Consider the following 17,800-nt stretch of genomic DNA (forward strand, 5'->3'; position numbering starts at 1 on the left):
AGCAATTATGACCACGACAAGAAACCAGATCAGAACTGTTGGCCTTCTCTGCCTTTCTGCAGATGGACCTGATGGAGTGGTGAGGCTTTATGACTACTCGCAGTACAACTGGCAACACATTGGGAGATGTTTTGATAATCAAAAACTTCCTTATATAGCCATTAACAGAAATCTCTCCCAATTAGACTATTAAAATAACCAGACTCAGACCAAATTCTGGGGTGCAAGTCTATTAATGCAGAAATGTACTTACCATGCTAACTGGATAATGTAATTGTTTCATCCCTGTATTGAAATGACCAAATTCACTGTTGGCTTTTCTTGATGACACTAAAATCCCAAACCAAACGGATTACTTATTGTTCTGTCAGGATTTGTCTTCATTTGTCTAACAAAGCCAGACACACCAAGCCTCAGAGAACCTAAAACCCAGAGAACTCAACTCTGGGGAAACATTAAGCCTTAGCACAGCACAGCACAGCACAATCATCCCTTTAACGCTGTAGGATTTGCATGAGATGCAGTGGGCACAGCAGAGTGCCTAGAAACACAACGCTCATGTTTGGTGCCCATCTGTGGGAGTCACATGAGCCCTGTCTCAATGTTAGAGTCAACTGGTAGAAACCCTTGCCAGTTTTCACCAGAATGGCAACAGTTCCCAAAGTTCTCCTATCTGCTTTCTGTTGCTGTGGTAAAACACATGACCAGGGCAACTTACGATGGAGTGTTTTCGGCTTCCAGTTGCAGAGGGACAGGGACCAGCATGGCGGCAGGAGCAGCAAGCTGTGAGTTTACATCTTGAAACAAAGCACAAAGAACATCTGGAAAGGGGAATCCTAGCCTGTCTCCATACTTCCTCCAACAAAGCCAGACCCCCACCCTCCCCCAAACAGCACCACTAACTGGGGAAGAGTGTTCGATGTCAAGAGCCTCTGGGGCCATTCTTACTCAACCACCACAACCATAGCCGAGGGTCTCGAGCTGTAGCTAAGCAGTCAGAGTGGAGACGTTGCTCACACCTCTGAATTTCTGGGGAGCCAGTATAGTCTTGAAGGAATTCTTCCTATTTATCCCTTTCTATTTCAGTCTACAGTTTCTAACAAAATTCATTCTCCTTCTGCATGGGATACAGCGGTTCCTGAGAACCAATGCTGTAAATGCGTTGTTTCTGCCCACAACCCAGGAACTGTTCACATCACCATCAACACAGAATATATCTTGGTATGGAACATTTTATTTCTCCATGAAACATTCAGAGGTTAGGTCGTGGGAAATAACTTTAATCCGAGAATTGTACATTTTCTTTCCACATATTCTGCTTTGAAATAGGAAATGACATTGTAATCCATTTCACTACAAGTAAAATATTACAAAATATTTACAGAAAAATATTAAAAATAACTCAAACACAAAAGATGAAATAAACCTTTTTCCCCCCAGAAATCTCTACTCCAGTGCCCACAGCAGAGTCAAACAAGTAACTAAGACCTCTCTGATATAATTCCAAAATGGAGAGGGGGAGAAAGGGGCTGAAATGGTGGTGTCAAAGGGAGCGGGTATCAGCAGCAGAGCTTCCCGTCCTGGTCTACATAAAGAAACGCCCTGTGCAGGGACCACAGCAAGGCAAGTGCCAGGAGGCCCGGGACTGAAGCTGGAAAACCCGGCGGTGGACACTGCTCTTCACTACGTCTAACAAGAGCCCCTTGTTCCACAGACTGGTGCTCGCGGCAGCAGCCTGTCCCGGCACAAGAAGCTGTCACAGCAGCCCCTCCATCTCTTTCATAAAGGCTTCATAAACATCGTCCTTAGTTTGTACTGAGACAGGAACAGAAGGACCAGATCTTGGGGCTGCTTTGGCAACAGGCACAGCAGAGTCATCCTCTGACCTTCTTTGGGGAACAGCAGTAGCCCCCTTATTCTCCCGGCGCACTCTCAGTGCAGTGGGCACAAACCGTGTGACCTCTGCCTTGGGATTGGTGATCTGGGGCTTGGCACTGATGGTCGCTGTGGCTTTCTTCTCGATGGTGGCTGCACTTGCATCATCCGCCTTCGGTCGCTGAATGAGGCTGGGTGGGGCACTCAACACCCCTGGGTTGGGCAAGGGAGCTGGCGGGAAAAGCCCAGGGGGGGCAGGTCCGAGAGGAGGCACCAAGGGTGGGCGCATCATGCCGGGACGAGGAGGAGGGATACCTAAATGAAGAGGCAGACAGAACGAGTATAAGAACTAATGGCATTTAATTGCCATTAATGATGTCTGAACATGGGCTGATACTGTTCCTTAAGCAGGTAATTTACAGGAAATACAATAAACTTACAGAACTTGTTATGTGAAAGGCATATTTCTGATAGGAAAGAACAGGATACTGTAAAAGAATGTTCACCTTTAGTCTGTAGCACCACGCTCACAAGCTTTTCTTCCTGCAAATACTGTCCTACTTATCAGCTGACAAACTGGTTTCAGACATGATTTCCAATCTGGCCGTCCCAGGATGCTCCTGGCTGTCTAGTGTGAGGGTATTAAGGTCAACTGGGTTGATCCCCCTGCACTAGTGACTTCTAATCAATCCCAGAGTGAACAAGGAACAGTCTTAGTTCTGGCTCGTTAACTGGAAATGGAACAAGAGACTGGAACTATGATCTATCTCATTAGAGTTCACAAACTTCTGACAGTCGTGGCATGTACATACCCCACATTACATTTTTACTTTTTAAATTATTTTTATATAGCTGGGTGTTGTGACACACATCGTTTTTTTTTTTTTTTTTTGAAAAAAAAAAGTTTATTCTTATTTAATGTGCATTGGGGTTTACCTGCATGTGTCTGTGTGAGGGTGACAGATCTGGGAGTTATAAACAGTTGTGAGCTGCCATGTGGGTGCTGGGAATTGAACCTGGGTCCTCTGGAAAAGCAGTCAGTGCTCTTAACTGCTGAGCCATCTCTCTAGTCCCCACTGATTTTTACTTACTTTTTTTTTTAATTATTGAGTTTATTCAATTCATTTTTACATGTTAGTATTTAGCCTGCATATATAAGTGTGCACCACACGAATGCTTGGTGCCTGTGGAGGTCAGAAGATGGTATCAGATCCCCTGGAAGTGGAGTTGCAGACAGTTGTCAACCACCATGTGGGGACTGGGACTCGAACCTAGGACCTCTGGAAGAGCAGCCAGTGATCTTAACCACTGAACCACCTCCCCAGTCCCGGATTTTTACTCTCTTCTCAAGCTATTTAAGAGTGAATATTAAGTAGCAAACCATACCAAATCCAAACTGCTGACTACCTAAACTCAGTTACTCTACATAGCACCAAGACAAGAAATCTTCAGATTGAAGTAGAACATTCAGTGCAGTAAAGCAGAATGTGGTCATACTACAAGCCCACAATGAAATCTGTAGGTCTAAGCTGGACAATGGGTAAGGAGGAAGGAACCTCCCTTGTGACTTAAGCTTGAAGATGGTAATCTTGGAGATCCACGATGCACAACTCTAGCTGTACTCAGCAAAACTTTCAGAGAACGTTTGCAAAGTGCTCATTTGCTCGGGGAAGTCCCAAGTGACGAGTGGGAAAAAATTGTAAATGCCCACTGGAGTGTGACCCACTGGAAGACGCCCTCAAAGTCCCTCAGGTGCCAGTGCACCCCTGAGCACAAAGGCCAGGGCTAGCTTCTTTACCTGGAGGTGCAGGAGGAGGTAGCCTTGGTGGGGGTCCTCGAGGAGGGGGTCCTGGGGGAAGACCTGGAGGTGGACCTGGGGGAGGGCCAGGAGGTCGACCTGGTGGTGGTCCTGGAGGTAAAAGTCGTGGTAAAGGCCCTCGGATTCCTGGCATTCCAGGTGGTCTCAGGAATGGAGGAGCCCCTGAAAGGAGAAAACAATGTCAAACAAATAATGATGGGGAATAAAAGCAACGCACATAATCATTGTATTCAGAAGTTAGATCACTTCATAAACACAAAAGAATAATTACGTAAAATTCATTCAACAAGTGTTTGAGCACTAGAAAAGGGCATCACATCTGTTACAGATCTATCCACTTAGGTCACCTCTACTGCATGAGATAGCAATCACTGAGACCAATGTAGAACCGAGCTAGTCTATCGCTTTAAGGGACTAAAGGAAGAACAATTATGTTCACGCATTCAGCTTACATAATCAGAAACAAAAGACGCTAAAAAAAAGCTTTGGCCAAAGAGAGGCAACCGTCAGAACTCTAAGCTACCAGCAATGCTCACAGAACAGAACACAACACTTTTCATTCTCTCTTTGAGCGTCCTTGATGGCTTAGAGAGTGTAACCAGGAGCAAACAGAAGACATCAGTACTGCTGACACACGGCAGTCTGGGCGAATGATTTCATTCCCTATTGTGGGGAGCTTACCTGGAGGTGGCCCAGGAGGCAGGCCTGTAGGTGGCCCAGGAGGCCGTAAGGGTGGGGCAGGCGGTGGTCCAAGAGGCGGTGGTCCCGGCATGGGAGGTGCTTGTATCTGGGAAGGAGGGACAGACTGCGGAGGAGCCTGCTGCTGTGAAGGGGCAGCAGATGTGCCATCCGAGTGGGAGTCCTCTTTATGCTGCTTCTGTGATTGCTTCTCCGCTTCAGAATCCTCAGAGTCGTCGTCATCGTCATCCTCAGAAAACTCCTCCACTTCCCGTCCTTCCTCAGGGATCTCCTGACCTGAATGAAAATTGTAAAACAGGTAAACAGAGGTGACTTGTGTTGTGGGATAATCTTTCTGTACACCATGAAGATGTGTCACTTGGATTGGTTTAATAAAAAGCTGAGCAGTTAACAGCTAGGCAGAGAGGACGCCAGCCAGAGGAAGCAAGACATGCAGGAGGAGAGCTAACAGCCAGAGCCACATGGCAGGACATAGAGGAGTAGAAATACGTTACTTTAAGTTGCAACAGCTAGTTAGAAATAAGCCTAAGCTAACGGCTAAGTTTTCATAATTAACAATATGTCTCTGTGTCATGATTTGGAAGCTGGCTGGTGGGACAGAGAAAGACTAGCTATAGACGTGTGCTTTATGGCTTGGAGATCAGTGACTAAACACACCATAGCTGGGTGTGGCAGTGTATATCCTTGATTCCAGCACTTGGGAGGCAGGGGCAGGCTGACCTCTGACTTTATGGTCAGCTTGGCATACAGAGTGAGTTCCAGGATGACCAGGGCTACATAATGGACTCTGTCTCCCCAAACCAAATGAGTAAATACATTATTTAAATACATAACAACCAAATAGTATTCTGTTCCTCTGCAACTAGTGTAGCAGCATGAGCCCAGGCTGTTAGAATGAGATAGACTTGGAATTAAAATGTTATTCAGGGCTGGCAAGATGGTTTGCCACTGAACCTGACATTCAGAATTCAATCTGTGGGACTCAATGGTAGCTGCAGAGAACCAGACTCCCACAAGCTGTCCTTCAACCTCCATGTACCAGCTCGAGAACATATGTGGCACCCGGAACTAGTCGTTTCCACAGCTTACTGGCAGTGAAACTCTGGGCAGACTACCAAACGGCTGCACACCTTCAGTTTGATAGAATATAGAGCATGACTTACTTGAGAGCTGCTGACTATACATGGAATAATGTATGCTAAGCAAGTGGCACAGAAAACGCTAGACAACATTTGTCCTTGCTTCTCACCTGCCATCCGAAGCATCATGGCTTGAAGAGGAGTCAGCTCCTTCATGTTCTTCTTCTTCTTCCTTGATTTTCCAGGCATGTCAGCAAATCGGACACTCAGACCTGAACAGTCAAAGAAGGAAATGAAATTAACAAGAATCATCAAAATTCAGTAAAAATGTTCACTACAATGAGGACACTACAAATAATAAGATTGACTATAACCCATGACAGAAGAGAAATGCAGAGAGACATATAAAAGATAATCAATGCTGTGCTAATTGGTGGCATGCATACTAAGGTGATTTAAAACTTAACAGATTTTGAAATTGTCAGGACACTTAAAAATGTATTTGCATTTGCAATTTTAAGCCCCAAACGGAAACTAAAACAGTAAAGATATGTTTTAAAACAACAATTTTTTTTTTTTTGAGACAGGGTTTCTCTGTGGTTTTGGAGCCTGTCCTGGAACTAGCTCTTGTAGACCAGGCCGGTCTCGAACTCACAGAGAGATCCGCCTGCCTCTGCCTCCCAAGTGCTGGGATTAAAGGAGTGTGCCATAAAACAACAATTTTTGCTGGGTAGTGGTGGCACACACCTTTAATACCAGCACTCAGGAGGCAGAAGCAGGTGGATCGCTGTGAGTTCGAGGCCAGCCTGCTTACAAGAGCTAGTTCCAGGACAGAGAAAGCCTGCCTTGAAAAAACAAAACAAAACAAAAACAGTTTTCTTCAGCAAGTCAGTCAAACATTAAGTCACAAGAAAGACAAAAGCTGTCCAACTCATGAAAGCACCATCCCACTAACCCAAGTCTACCTTGTTAATCAACATAGACTATAAGGTGCACCAGAAGGGCAAGGTGGTTCAGCACTAAAAAATTAGCAATGTAATGGATGATAATAGACCACCTAAAAAGTGGGGAAAATCTTAGTAATAACCTATCAGAAGCTTAAAAATTATTATTACTCCTTAACACCACCAGTCCCAACACAACGTAAACTAGAAATAGAAAGACTTCGCACCCCGACAGAGACTACGGACTGAACACTGTCAAACATCACACTTTCTACGTGAGACGAGTTTTAGTTTATCTTGCAGTTTTGCTGCCCAGAAAAAAAATGGCTTGAATATGGTAAAAGCAATAAATGTTAGACAAAAAACTAGAGAGCCGAGACAGGCATTTGAGGAACATACTAAATATTCAAGAAAAACAGGCTGGCCGGGCGGTGGTGGCGCACTCCTGTAATCCCAGCACTTGGGAGGCAGAGACAGGCGGATCTCTGTGAGTTCGACGCCAGCCTGGTCTACCAAGGGAGTTCCAGGACAGGCTCCAAAGCCACAGAGAAACCCTGTCTCGAAAAACCAAAAAAAAAAAAAAAACAAAAAAAAAAAAACCAGGCTGGTGGCACCCATCTTAATTGCAGTTCTCAGCAGTTCAGTGAGTCTGAGGCCAGTTTGGTCTACATAGTGAGTTCTTATGCAAGCCACCTAATAGTGAGACCCTGTTCTGACAATCCACCCCGCCCACCACCACCCTCGCCAATAAAAACCCATCAATAATAGCTGGCAGCAGCAGAAGAGACTACGTGAAACACAACCCTCGGGCTCTAGTGCCCCTTTCCTTTCTAAGACCAATTTCTACTCCAGAGTCATCTATAATTTTATATATAATGTCAGGTTCATTCTATCACCATTTGTGATAGAATTTTTGATAGCAATCCTGATTAAGAAACATTAGGAAAAAATCAAAAAACACTATGGTTCAATGGTTAAGAGCACTTACACAATACTGAGGGGCCTGGAAAATTCAGTTCTAAGATCTAATGTCATCTTCTGACCTCCAGGAGCACTTTGACAGGCTCATCTGCACACCCATGTGCAGGTAGGTACGTGTACACAAGTTCTCTCTCTTTCTCTCTCTCTCTCTCTCTCTCTCTGTCACTCACTCTTTAAAATGAAAAAAGCTAGGATGAACATTTGTTGCATTTATAAATACAAATACAATACATGGACACTACACTGCAGATCACATCAACATTCCCCAAAGAAGCTCCCAGCTCCTGGGGTTTCACAGAGTTGGTGTGCTCTTTGAACTGCTTGGTACCTAAAACACAATGCTTAAAATTTTGACAAAATATAACACACTGTATAAAACTGGGGACACAGGGCAACAGAATGTAATTAGCATCCACCCATCAAAGTCCTAGGTTTACTACCAAGCACCACACACACACAAAAACCAAACCAAACCAAATCAACAAAAAACCCAAACCTTTCTGAAAGATGCTCATAGTTGATCCAGAGAATAGTTATTCTATTATACATGCAGTATTTGCTAAATTAGGTGCTTTTCTCAATGAAGACAAGACACCAAGGGTAATGAATAAACATTTTAAAAGAAAATATAGGCCTGAGATGCTAAATTACAGACACACCTGAATTGCAATTATGACCCTGGTGAATAGATCACACCATTAACCATAGAAAATCTACAAAGTTTCCAGTGTAGATATTTAAATAAGCTAACTTAAAACATGGCTACTGTCTTACAGCATGTTCGTTTCCTACAACATGTTCGCGATAGTACGTGCTAGCAACTTCACGGTGCTGAATATGTGTATTTTGTGGACTTTCTTGTATGTACCTTTCCTCTCAAACTATATGTACATTTCCTCACAAATATCTCTTCAGAATAATGCATCAAAACTTTTCAAAATATCAGGACAAATGGCCAGGTATGGAGGCTTATATTTGTAATTCTAAAACATCGGAGGGTGAAGCAGGAGGATCACCAGGACTTTGAGGCCAGCTTAAATAACAGTGACACTTGTTGCAAAACCAAACCAAACCAAACCAAACTGGGATTAAAAGCTGGTCCTGATTGGCTCTCGGGAGATAAAGGCACTTGTCACCAAGTCTAACTACCTGAGTTGAATTACCAGGACAGAGCGGATTGAGAGAACCAACTGTGACCTCCACATATGTGCCCTGGCATGCATGCGCACTCATGGGCACACACACAGAAATATACAAATAAATGTAAAGTAATAATAAACCACATAGATATCACCTTAAATTAAAAAACAGACAAGCGTGCTGTAACTTTGATTCTGCATTTGGGCTGAGCCGTGTCCTGGTCTCACGTGGCACGTCAGCCTGCACGCACCTGACTTCTTCTCCTCAGGGTTGTCTCGCTCACTGTCATCACGGTGCCCGAACTCATCCCCCTCACTCTCGGCATCAGATCTGTCCGTGTCACTGTCGTCACTGCTGTCATCGTGCTTATCCTGATCCATGTCCTCAGGATAGCCATCGTCTTCACTGGTGCTGGACACGTCATCGTCATGACCTCGCTGAGCTGATGACGGAAATAGAACAAGGAACAAGTTGTCTAGATGGCTTTTCCAGTACCCGGAAAGACAAAATGATGTTATTTTAACTCAATATAACATGAAATGTCAGCTACCACGTACTATGATGATATTTTCATTGGGTACTTGTTTCAAATCCTTTTTTGTTTTCCTGTAAGAAGTTCAAACACGCTGCATTCTACAATTATGTGTACAGTCACATGCACAATCAGTAATTCTGGTCAGCTGACAACACAACTAGCAACAGCTAGCTATTCAGGTCTTAAGATGTATAGTGACATCTCTGTGTAAGGAAGGTGCTCTCATCAGGCAGATCTGACGAATTATCCACGGGATACACAGCAGTAAATACATGGTATCCTCGCTTATTTCCTATGTTCTACTTGTGGCGAATATGTTAAGTATGGCCAACATGGAAACAATACTGAGGACACAAAAGTAAAAACCCCGTCCCTTCATACCAAGTTCTGGACTATACAACATGTCTTCATCTCGTCTACGTGGGGGAAGATCTAGGGCAAAACCCACTTTACGGCCATACATCTGCATAACTTGAGGAGGAGGTGGGCCAGGTGGAGGGCCCGGTGGCTTTCTGCCAGGGGGCAAACGTGGGACGCCATGTCCGAGGAGCGGAAGAATAGAAACTGCCCGAGTTGGAGGCCTGTAAAGAGAACTTGACTGTGTTATCTCCATCTACTGCGGTAGTGAGACTGTTTAATTCTCCTCAGAAGTCTAAGGCGCGTGCCTGCGTGTGCTCCCCCCATCTACCAGCATCTCATACTAATTATACCCACACCGCCTTAAACGTCTCACTGAACTCGCTGTGGCACCTCACAGTCAAACACTGCAGCTGATAGGGCTTCCTTACCCATAAGCCGAGGTTTTCTTAAGGATGGAGGGTGGCTGGGCACCAGGAAGTGGGATGTCCTGGATCAAGATGTTGGACGGAGCATGCGGCATGTCTGGCAAAGGGATGCTCTCTACTTCCACATGCTGAGCATTCTGCAACACAGAAACCCAGTGGTATGGACCAAGTCAAAAGCCCCAAGAACCGCGAGTCCTCTGAATTTGTTTTCCAACTAACACAAATATCATGGAAAATAGCTGAACGCCTCAAGTCAAAACTACTGAAGGATTGAAAGACATCTTGCTGTAGAAATTCCTGCAGCCAGTAGCCTTTACGTTACCTGTCCGCTTGGGCGGGCCTCATATACTATACATGCTGATGTATGCGTGTGTGTGTCCGCTCTCTCTTTCAGCTGTGGCAGCTGGTTGCTGTTCCCTTTTCGAGCAGAGCATTGAGATCTGTGAGTCTATCCCTAAATAAATATCCCTCTATTATATTCAATTCTAAACTAGCGTGGGATTTCTTTTAAGCGTCCTTCTTCAAAATCTATCATTTCTTTTTCAAGAACCCAAATATGGCTTATCCTTTCTTTTATAATCCCTATAATCAGCTGATTCTTTTTTGGTTTTAAAGAAACCCAACCAAAGTGGCAGAGCTACTATAGTACTTTGGACAGTAACATGTATCTATTAACAGAGAGTATATATTGTCTCTAAAATCCATCTGCCTTTCTTGGGATTTTGTCCTGTGCTGCTGGAAACATGCCATCTACTTTATAAAAACCATTTCATTTGGGTTTTTGATTTTCTATTCCAATAAATGGAAATTTACAATAAACTGTAAAAGCTTACACAATTGATCATATCCCACCCTTCCTCAATTAATTTCTGATACCTCATGGTCAGCCAGGGTTAATAGACCTGGTTTTGCCCACTTTGGAAGTGTATACACATGGAGCAGTAACTGAAAGAAGCAACATGACGAGGCTGGGGCCTCATCCACCTTCTTTCACAGACAGTCTAGAACCTCAGGCAAGGATTACAGGTACGCACCACCATGCCTGACTCACCCTGTTACTAATTTTTATCATGTGTTGTTTCTCTTTATCATCAACAGATTTACTATTACATATATTTATCTAAATTTGTTAGAGAACAAGGTGCACACTTAACTTTAAAAACAACTGCAAAAAAGAAGAGACCAAGAATGATCAACGCCCCGTTAGCTTCAAGAGCAGCTTACCTTAACAGCATCAAAATATTGGCTCAGCTGAGCTCTCTTCTGTTCATATTCTACTTCTAACTTTCTCAATTCTTTGTAAATATCTGGATTTTCTTTTTCATAAAGTCGTAGAATTCGCTCAAAGGTTTCCCGCAGCTTTTTACGCTTGTCTTTCAGTACTTTCTCATTTAACTGTGGCTGTTGCACTGGGTTAAACTCTGGGAGAAAAGTAGATTATAGAATTAAAAAATTAAAAACAAAGAGCTACTTCAATAGCAACCTTCTTATAACAAACTAGATTCAGATACCACCATTTCATTTGGGAGTCCTCTGTGTAAGAGGGACAGACCCCCAGTCCTGCCAATCCCATCCTCCTCTACAGATTCACAAACTAGCACGCAGTCACCCGAGCTGCATGAAAGTCCTCTCTGGCACTGGGAATGAAAGAGCGGCTTTCCCACTCTCTGCTGCGATGCTATGGCTGTGTCGCCCAGCTGCCCTCACTGCACACACCCCGTCCACTTCTACCCTGGGCGCTGTTCACTACTGTGTGCTGGAGCAGAGCAGAAACAGACAGTGCTCAGCCTTCTGGGCTTCCTCCTGGAGGCAGCTTTATAGGGATATCTCAATTATGGAAGCCAATGCACACCTTTCGATTTTAATTAGTTTAGATTTTTATAAATGGAACTAGGACCCCGATGATTAGAATTTTTTTTCCTTTTTCTTGAAGTACCAGTTGAATTAAATTCTTTTCCTAAATCTTCTATAACCTGAAGATTTACTCACATCTAGAAGACATATTACTGCAACATTCCTAGTGACTAAGAATTTGTCTTTTCTTACTCTACTTACAATGGCAAAGGGAAAATATAATTAAATCTGAACAATTATAAAGTGAGTTGGCCAGACTAGGCCTTTGTTACCTAATAACAGTAATTAATTCCAACTGAATGATGGCTTCTTTCTTCAGGATATATGATCTCCAGCTAGAAATAGATCTTATCTTTTCACTTTATTTCCATAACATTAAAAAACATGGTATCGGGTGCGATCGGGTTGCTGTTTCCTTAGGCCCACGCTGCTCGCTGCTGTGCACAACATACTATTACACTTGCTATTAAATCTGGCCTTTCCATACGCTCTTACCCATCTCATCCAATTTCTCCATGTCCCGGATAATCTGTTTGGGATCTTTCATCTTCAGCACCGCAGCTCGGACCATCATGCGCTGTTTTTTGTTCTTAGGGAAACAAAAGAGAAAACTATTGAGAGGCTGGATGCTCGGGACATCTTTTACTTCAATTTGTCTCACGAATCTAAGAATAATTTCACATTTCCCTTGGTTTCACGTGTTTAAACCACCAGAAACAGCTATGAGATTTCATGTTCTCAACAATGTTTAGACTTTACTAGAAAGATCTGCCTTTTAGGAAATAATTCCATCAACCCAATTAGACAGCAACTACTAAAAGAAAATCTTATTTAAAAACAAAAAATAAGAGTTGCAATTAAATTAAAAAAAAATACTATGCTGGACAGGGAAGTTTTTGAAAGATTCAAGACTAAAGAATAAAACAAAGGCATATTAGAGATTATAAAAGCCCCTCAATGCATTGAAGAGTGATACCAAATGTTTACTCCTTTAAGTAGTCTGTCAGACTCAATAGCTAACAAGATACATAAAGATTTCCAGCAACATTTTTATTAGCATTCATTCAATAGCTTAATTTAACAAAACAGCTACATTTTGATAAGTAGCAAAAATAATTTCTTTCTGAAGGCAAGGTCTGATGTAGCAGGCTGGCCTTGAACTCCTGATACTCTTGACTATGATCTCCACATTCCAAGTGCTGGGATTACAGGCACAAACTACCACACTCACTTAAGAATTATTCTCAAAAGGCATTTTAAAATTTCATTTTTTATGAGTATGTGTTATGTGCATGCACGGGCATGTGTTTGTGGAGATCAGAACAGATGGCTGTGAGCCACCTAACACTGCTGCCAGGAATGGACTCAGAGCCTGGGCGAGAGCACTATGTGCTATTCAACACTAAGCCATCACCCCTGCCCCAAAGCACTGTTTTAAACAGTCAATTGTCTGTTTTTTATTAGAAGTATAAAGCATCTTTTCTGGCATATAATTTGAAATATTATTTCATTCAAAAATCTCAATTAATACACAGAGTTCATCTAAATTTGTACCTTTTTCAGTTCTCTTTTCCGGGCTTCCTTTCCTAAAGAGAAGGGAAGAGACATGTAACGCACGTCTTCAGTATCAGCATTTAGTATCTATACGACAACACACACGCGCGCGCACACACGCACGCACACACACACACACACACTCTTCTCCTGAGGCTTCCCTAGGCAACGTGGGCTATGTGACAACAGCAGAGGCTCCGACCTGTCGACAGCTGTAGCACCTCAAACCCTCACACCCCCAATGCCCAAATGTGTGTTTTCACAGAGATAACCGAACCACAAGGAGAAAGAGATTCTCAAATATCAAACGATCACTTAAAAACTCATGTTTAAAACCTCCAATACAAAAGATAAGCTGATTTCATCTTGCAAATCAACCAAGTTCAACAAAGAAACATGGTTTTAACTGGCTTACATTCTCAACAATTTAGTCATGTGAATTAATTTTAATAAGAATTCATCATGACTTTACCCAACTCACTCCTACCAATGCTTAAGCCACAGTGAAATATTCTCTGCAGTTTTTGACTCTTCTACTTCGTCATTCCACAGTAATGGCACTTACGAGCTTGGTCTGTGGGGTTCATAAACTTCCCACTCTTGGTGGAGGATGTTGATCTCCGTCCCATGTTGACAATTTATATGATTTACTTCTTCATTAAAAAAAAAAAACAACAAAACACCTGCAATTAAAAAAAAGAACAATTTCAGTTTTCCTGTATGTTTAAAATGTCTTCCTTTTTTAGAATTTTCATCAATTTCTGGAAAGAAATATCCCTTTGATTATTGATTTTGTGAGAACCTGCTTTCTTTAATTCTGAATGTATTATACAGCTTTACCTTTGCCGACCACAGAAAAGCTAACATCTGTATTAGTCAAGGCAATGAGATATCATTAACTATTTAACACTTTGCTATGCATTATATAGCTGTCAGCTGAAAAGAATCAACTAGGAGTTTGCACTTGGATGTGGACTATCTCAAAGCAAAACAAAACTAACTAGAAAATGTCCTACCAATGGATACAAACCCCGAGTATAGGAAGTCATTAGTCCTTTCATACATCCCCCTTTAAACAGAGGGCGAAATCAAACACAAGTAGGAATAATGGGTCTAGGCGGCGATTTACCTGTTTTAAGGTAACTAAAAGTGGCAGTCACAGTAGGAAAATATTTTCAGGGCTTTTATTTGTATCAGTCCTCCTTCCATTAAAAATGAATGAATGTTAACCCGTTGAAACTATGTGACATTTGGCTAGGGGTACCTTCTTGTTGCTCCCCTTTGTACACTAAACAAATCTACTTTCTTTCTTTAAGAGGCACCTTTAAAGGTAAGGAATGAGGAGATCCTTAACTGAATTTAACAGATCCACAACTGTAACTCCTCTGGCTCCTTTAAGACCTTGTAGGCTTTAGTTAATGCTTCTTTCGTGAAGTCACCAACTGCCCAGCTCCCTGCTACTTTCTAGATTGTTTAGAACCGTTCGGTGGCGATTATTTCCTCAGAAAATGTTTCGTTATCGGAAAACAGGAGGTGCAGGATGATGGGAGGAAGAAGAGAAGGGTACTGATTATAGAGAATTAGAAAAAAAAAACACGGATACAAGCTTTGATATTTTTGATCGTCTTTAGTGTTTCCCTTTTTGAAGTAGCCTCAGGTTCACGTTCTGACCTTTTTTCCCCCCTCCCACAACTGAAAACACAAGAGCCACGAGTCACTGAGAATTTTTACAAGGCTATCTGCCTTCGTCTAAAAAAGCGACTCTCCTAAAAGCAGAAGCATCGGGGAGAGATCGGGTCAAAAGACCCGGGGGACCCGGAGAGCACACGCGCCGCGGGACCCCTCCAGGTCCACCGCCGAGGCCTCAACCGCAACTGCCGGCACCATAGCGACGGTTGACTCCGACTCGAGCGGCCGGACTTCAACCCAGGCCGCTGGCCGACGCGCTCAGGAAGCGGACCTAACGGGCCGGGCCTGTCGGACGCCGCGCCAAGCCGGCCGGGCCCCGGAGCCCTCCAGCCCGCAGCTCCCGCGACCCCGGCCCAGCGGAGGAAGAGCGCGGCCCTCGGGCCCGGTGTTTCCGAGGCGGCCGCGCAGGCCCCGGAGAGAATCGCGGGCGACGGAGCACTGCGACCGCGCACACTCACGCGACTGCGGGGCTCCCGGATCGGCGAGGCCGGGGAGCAGGCGGTCCCAGCCTACTTTCTGCGGTCGGGGCCTTCACCTCTGCCTCTCGGTCAACCACCCAGACCCCGCCATCTTGAAACCTCGCGCCCCTCCGCCATCCTTATGTCACTTCCTGTACCCGCGGCCGACGCTCTCACCGCGTTGCTGAGGCCCGGGATCATAGAGAGGACACTACGACGTCAGGACCAGAGTTGCTTCCGCTCCAATCCAACATCCGATTGGATAGCTGTCGGCCAAGAACCCGCCTCATTCCGAAGCATTGTAGATTGACACTGATATAGTCCAATAAGAATGAAAAGAAGGAAGCTGTTATTTGATTGGTCAATTATTTTTTTTCTCTCTCGGACTTCTGACGTATTTCCGGAGGCTCCTCCTGTTGAGACGTCAGGTGCCGGTGCACCCGGCGTTGCCGTGTGTTGGTTTTGTCCCTCGTGTTGGGTGTAAATGGATGAAAACTAGCTCCCGATTAACACTGGGCACCGACTCGGCGAACATCAGCCCCTTGGTGCCTGGCGCTCCTAGAAATTCAGTAGTGGCTCATAAACACCCAGAACGCGTGGAACTGAAAAAAAAAGTCATTTCCTGGCGAGACTCACTAATAGATAAACTACACGAAAAAAATATTTTTAAAGAGAATCATAATACATGCTTTAGATTTTACAGAGGAGAAGTTGGCACGTAACACTCCCTTCTCTTCTGGTCTTTCCATCAGCCCAAAGTCCTTTATGATGTCATTACACGCTCGGAATAATTATTTCTCTCTAGTCTTCGTCCTTTCCTTCTTCATCCCCATTCCTTAAAACTCCTTTCCCCTTTTCCCTTTCCCCTTTCCCCTTTCCCCTTTCCCCTTAAAGGTAAGCATTTTAAACGAAATCTTCGTAAAGCTCTCATGCTTGGTTGTTTTTCAAGCTAATCTGAGCATCTTTTGCAGATAAAGGTTATAAGGGAATTTTCAATATCAGATGTTTCGTAAGTATTGCGAGAGATGTATATTAATGTTTATAATGTGTCAAGTGTGTCCCATAACAGCGTTACGTCAGTTCCATATTTAAGCTTTGTTGTAGTAGAAAAAAAATTAAAAGTTTGAAATAGGATCCCTATGAAGCCGTGACTTGCCTAGTCAATAAGTAGAACTCCACCTCCCCCTCCTACCTCATCGTCTTGACTGATGGAATTGCAGGCATGACCCGTGGTCATGATGATGCTTGGGTGTCTTAGTAAATTCTTGGTTTGATTACTCTTTGAATGTCAGCAAAGATCTTTGAATGTCATTCAAAACTTACAAATCGTGTAATAATAATAAATCTGAAGGTGACCCAAATTGTGATATGTTGAAATTAATTCATAAAAGCAGCAATAAAATAAAAAGTAATACATTTGAAAAAGTCATATGGCTAGTTAAAAATTTTCAATTTGTAAGAAATTTTTGAAATACATTCAATGTTTTATTTTAATGTATCAATGTATTTTTGTACTTAAAAACAACTATAAGAAAGACATTCTCAGCATCAACAGTATAATAATTTTTGAAGTAGACCCTAAAATTGACTCAGTGGGAATTGTCAGTTGAAGGATTTAGAAAACAAATGCTGTATCTACAGAAATTAAGTTGTATCAGTAGGCCTCCATTGCCTCTGGCTGTTTCTAAAATTCCTAAAGGGCATGGAGTCTTCTTCTTCTCCCTAATATGTTTTATGCATGGATAGCTGGGATTTATTCTTGTTTGTGTTTTAGAATGTTCCAGAGTGTTACATGACAGTTCGTCAATATTGGTTGCATTATAGAAACAAGTTTTATTATTTTCTCTTTCCAAATCCACGCAGGCACGCTTTGTAGTTAGTAGACATTGAGTGAGCTCCATCACCTCCTTTTGTTCTTGAAGGAAATGTGGCTGCTTTGCTGTCCTTTCCAGTTTTCAGACAATTTCATTTAATCCAGTGGGAAAAATATGGAAGCACTTCTAGTTCACCTGCAGGCCCATAGGTGTGTGTCCAGCCCAATGAGGATGTCTCGTTAGACCTACGTGACGGCTGGGACAGGTGATAGGCATGGTCTCTGCATTTATGTGGGATGTTTGAGGACACTGATTGGGAACAAGGAAACAATTCTGTACCTGCTGCTTGGTGATACATTTCTACGACATGGTTCTGACAGCAGGGGAAGAAAACGTCTGGTTAGAGACTCTCTCTTGAGGGTCTGGTACCACCGAGTTGGGCACTCACCCAAACATTCCAAATCATTTACTCTGTCTCTGTCCACATGAGAGGAGTATGGAAAATGAAGCTAGTTAAATAAGCATTGCAATGGAGGGGGAAGCAGAGGACTAGCCCAGCGGTAGAGACATGACT

General features: G+C 43.3%; 1 protein-coding gene across 1 annotated transcript; it reads right to left on the reverse strand.

The window, feature by feature from the left end:
* Positions 1–1,216: 1,216 nt before the first annotated feature.
* Wbp11 (WW domain binding protein 11) lies at positions 1,217–15,573 on the reverse strand. The gene is made up of 12 exons (XM_041644330.1): positions 15,413–15,573; positions 13,831–13,948; positions 13,266–13,297; positions 12,207–12,300; positions 11,082–11,278; positions 9,861–9,994; positions 9,454–9,653; positions 8,788–8,979; positions 5,643–5,744; positions 4,376–4,669; positions 3,674–3,856; positions 1,217–2,190 (listed from the first exon to the last, which is right to left on the reverse strand). Exons 2-12 carry the CDS (start codon positions 13,892–13,894, stop codon positions 1,757–1,759), a joined length of 1,926 nt encoding a protein of 641 aa, XP_041500264.1. The 5' UTR covers positions 13,895–13,948; positions 15,413–15,573; the 3' UTR covers positions 1,217–1,756.
* Positions 15,574–17,800: the final 2,227 nt, after the last annotated feature.

This window comes from Microtus oregoni, unplaced genomic scaffold (genome assembly GCF_018167655.1).
Source record: "Microtus oregoni isolate MIOR12 unplaced genomic scaffold, Mior012 000002F_ref0000024, whole genome shotgun sequence".
In the NCBI taxonomy this organism is placed as follows: domain Eukaryota; kingdom Metazoa; phylum Chordata; class Mammalia; order Rodentia; family Cricetidae; genus Microtus; species Microtus oregoni.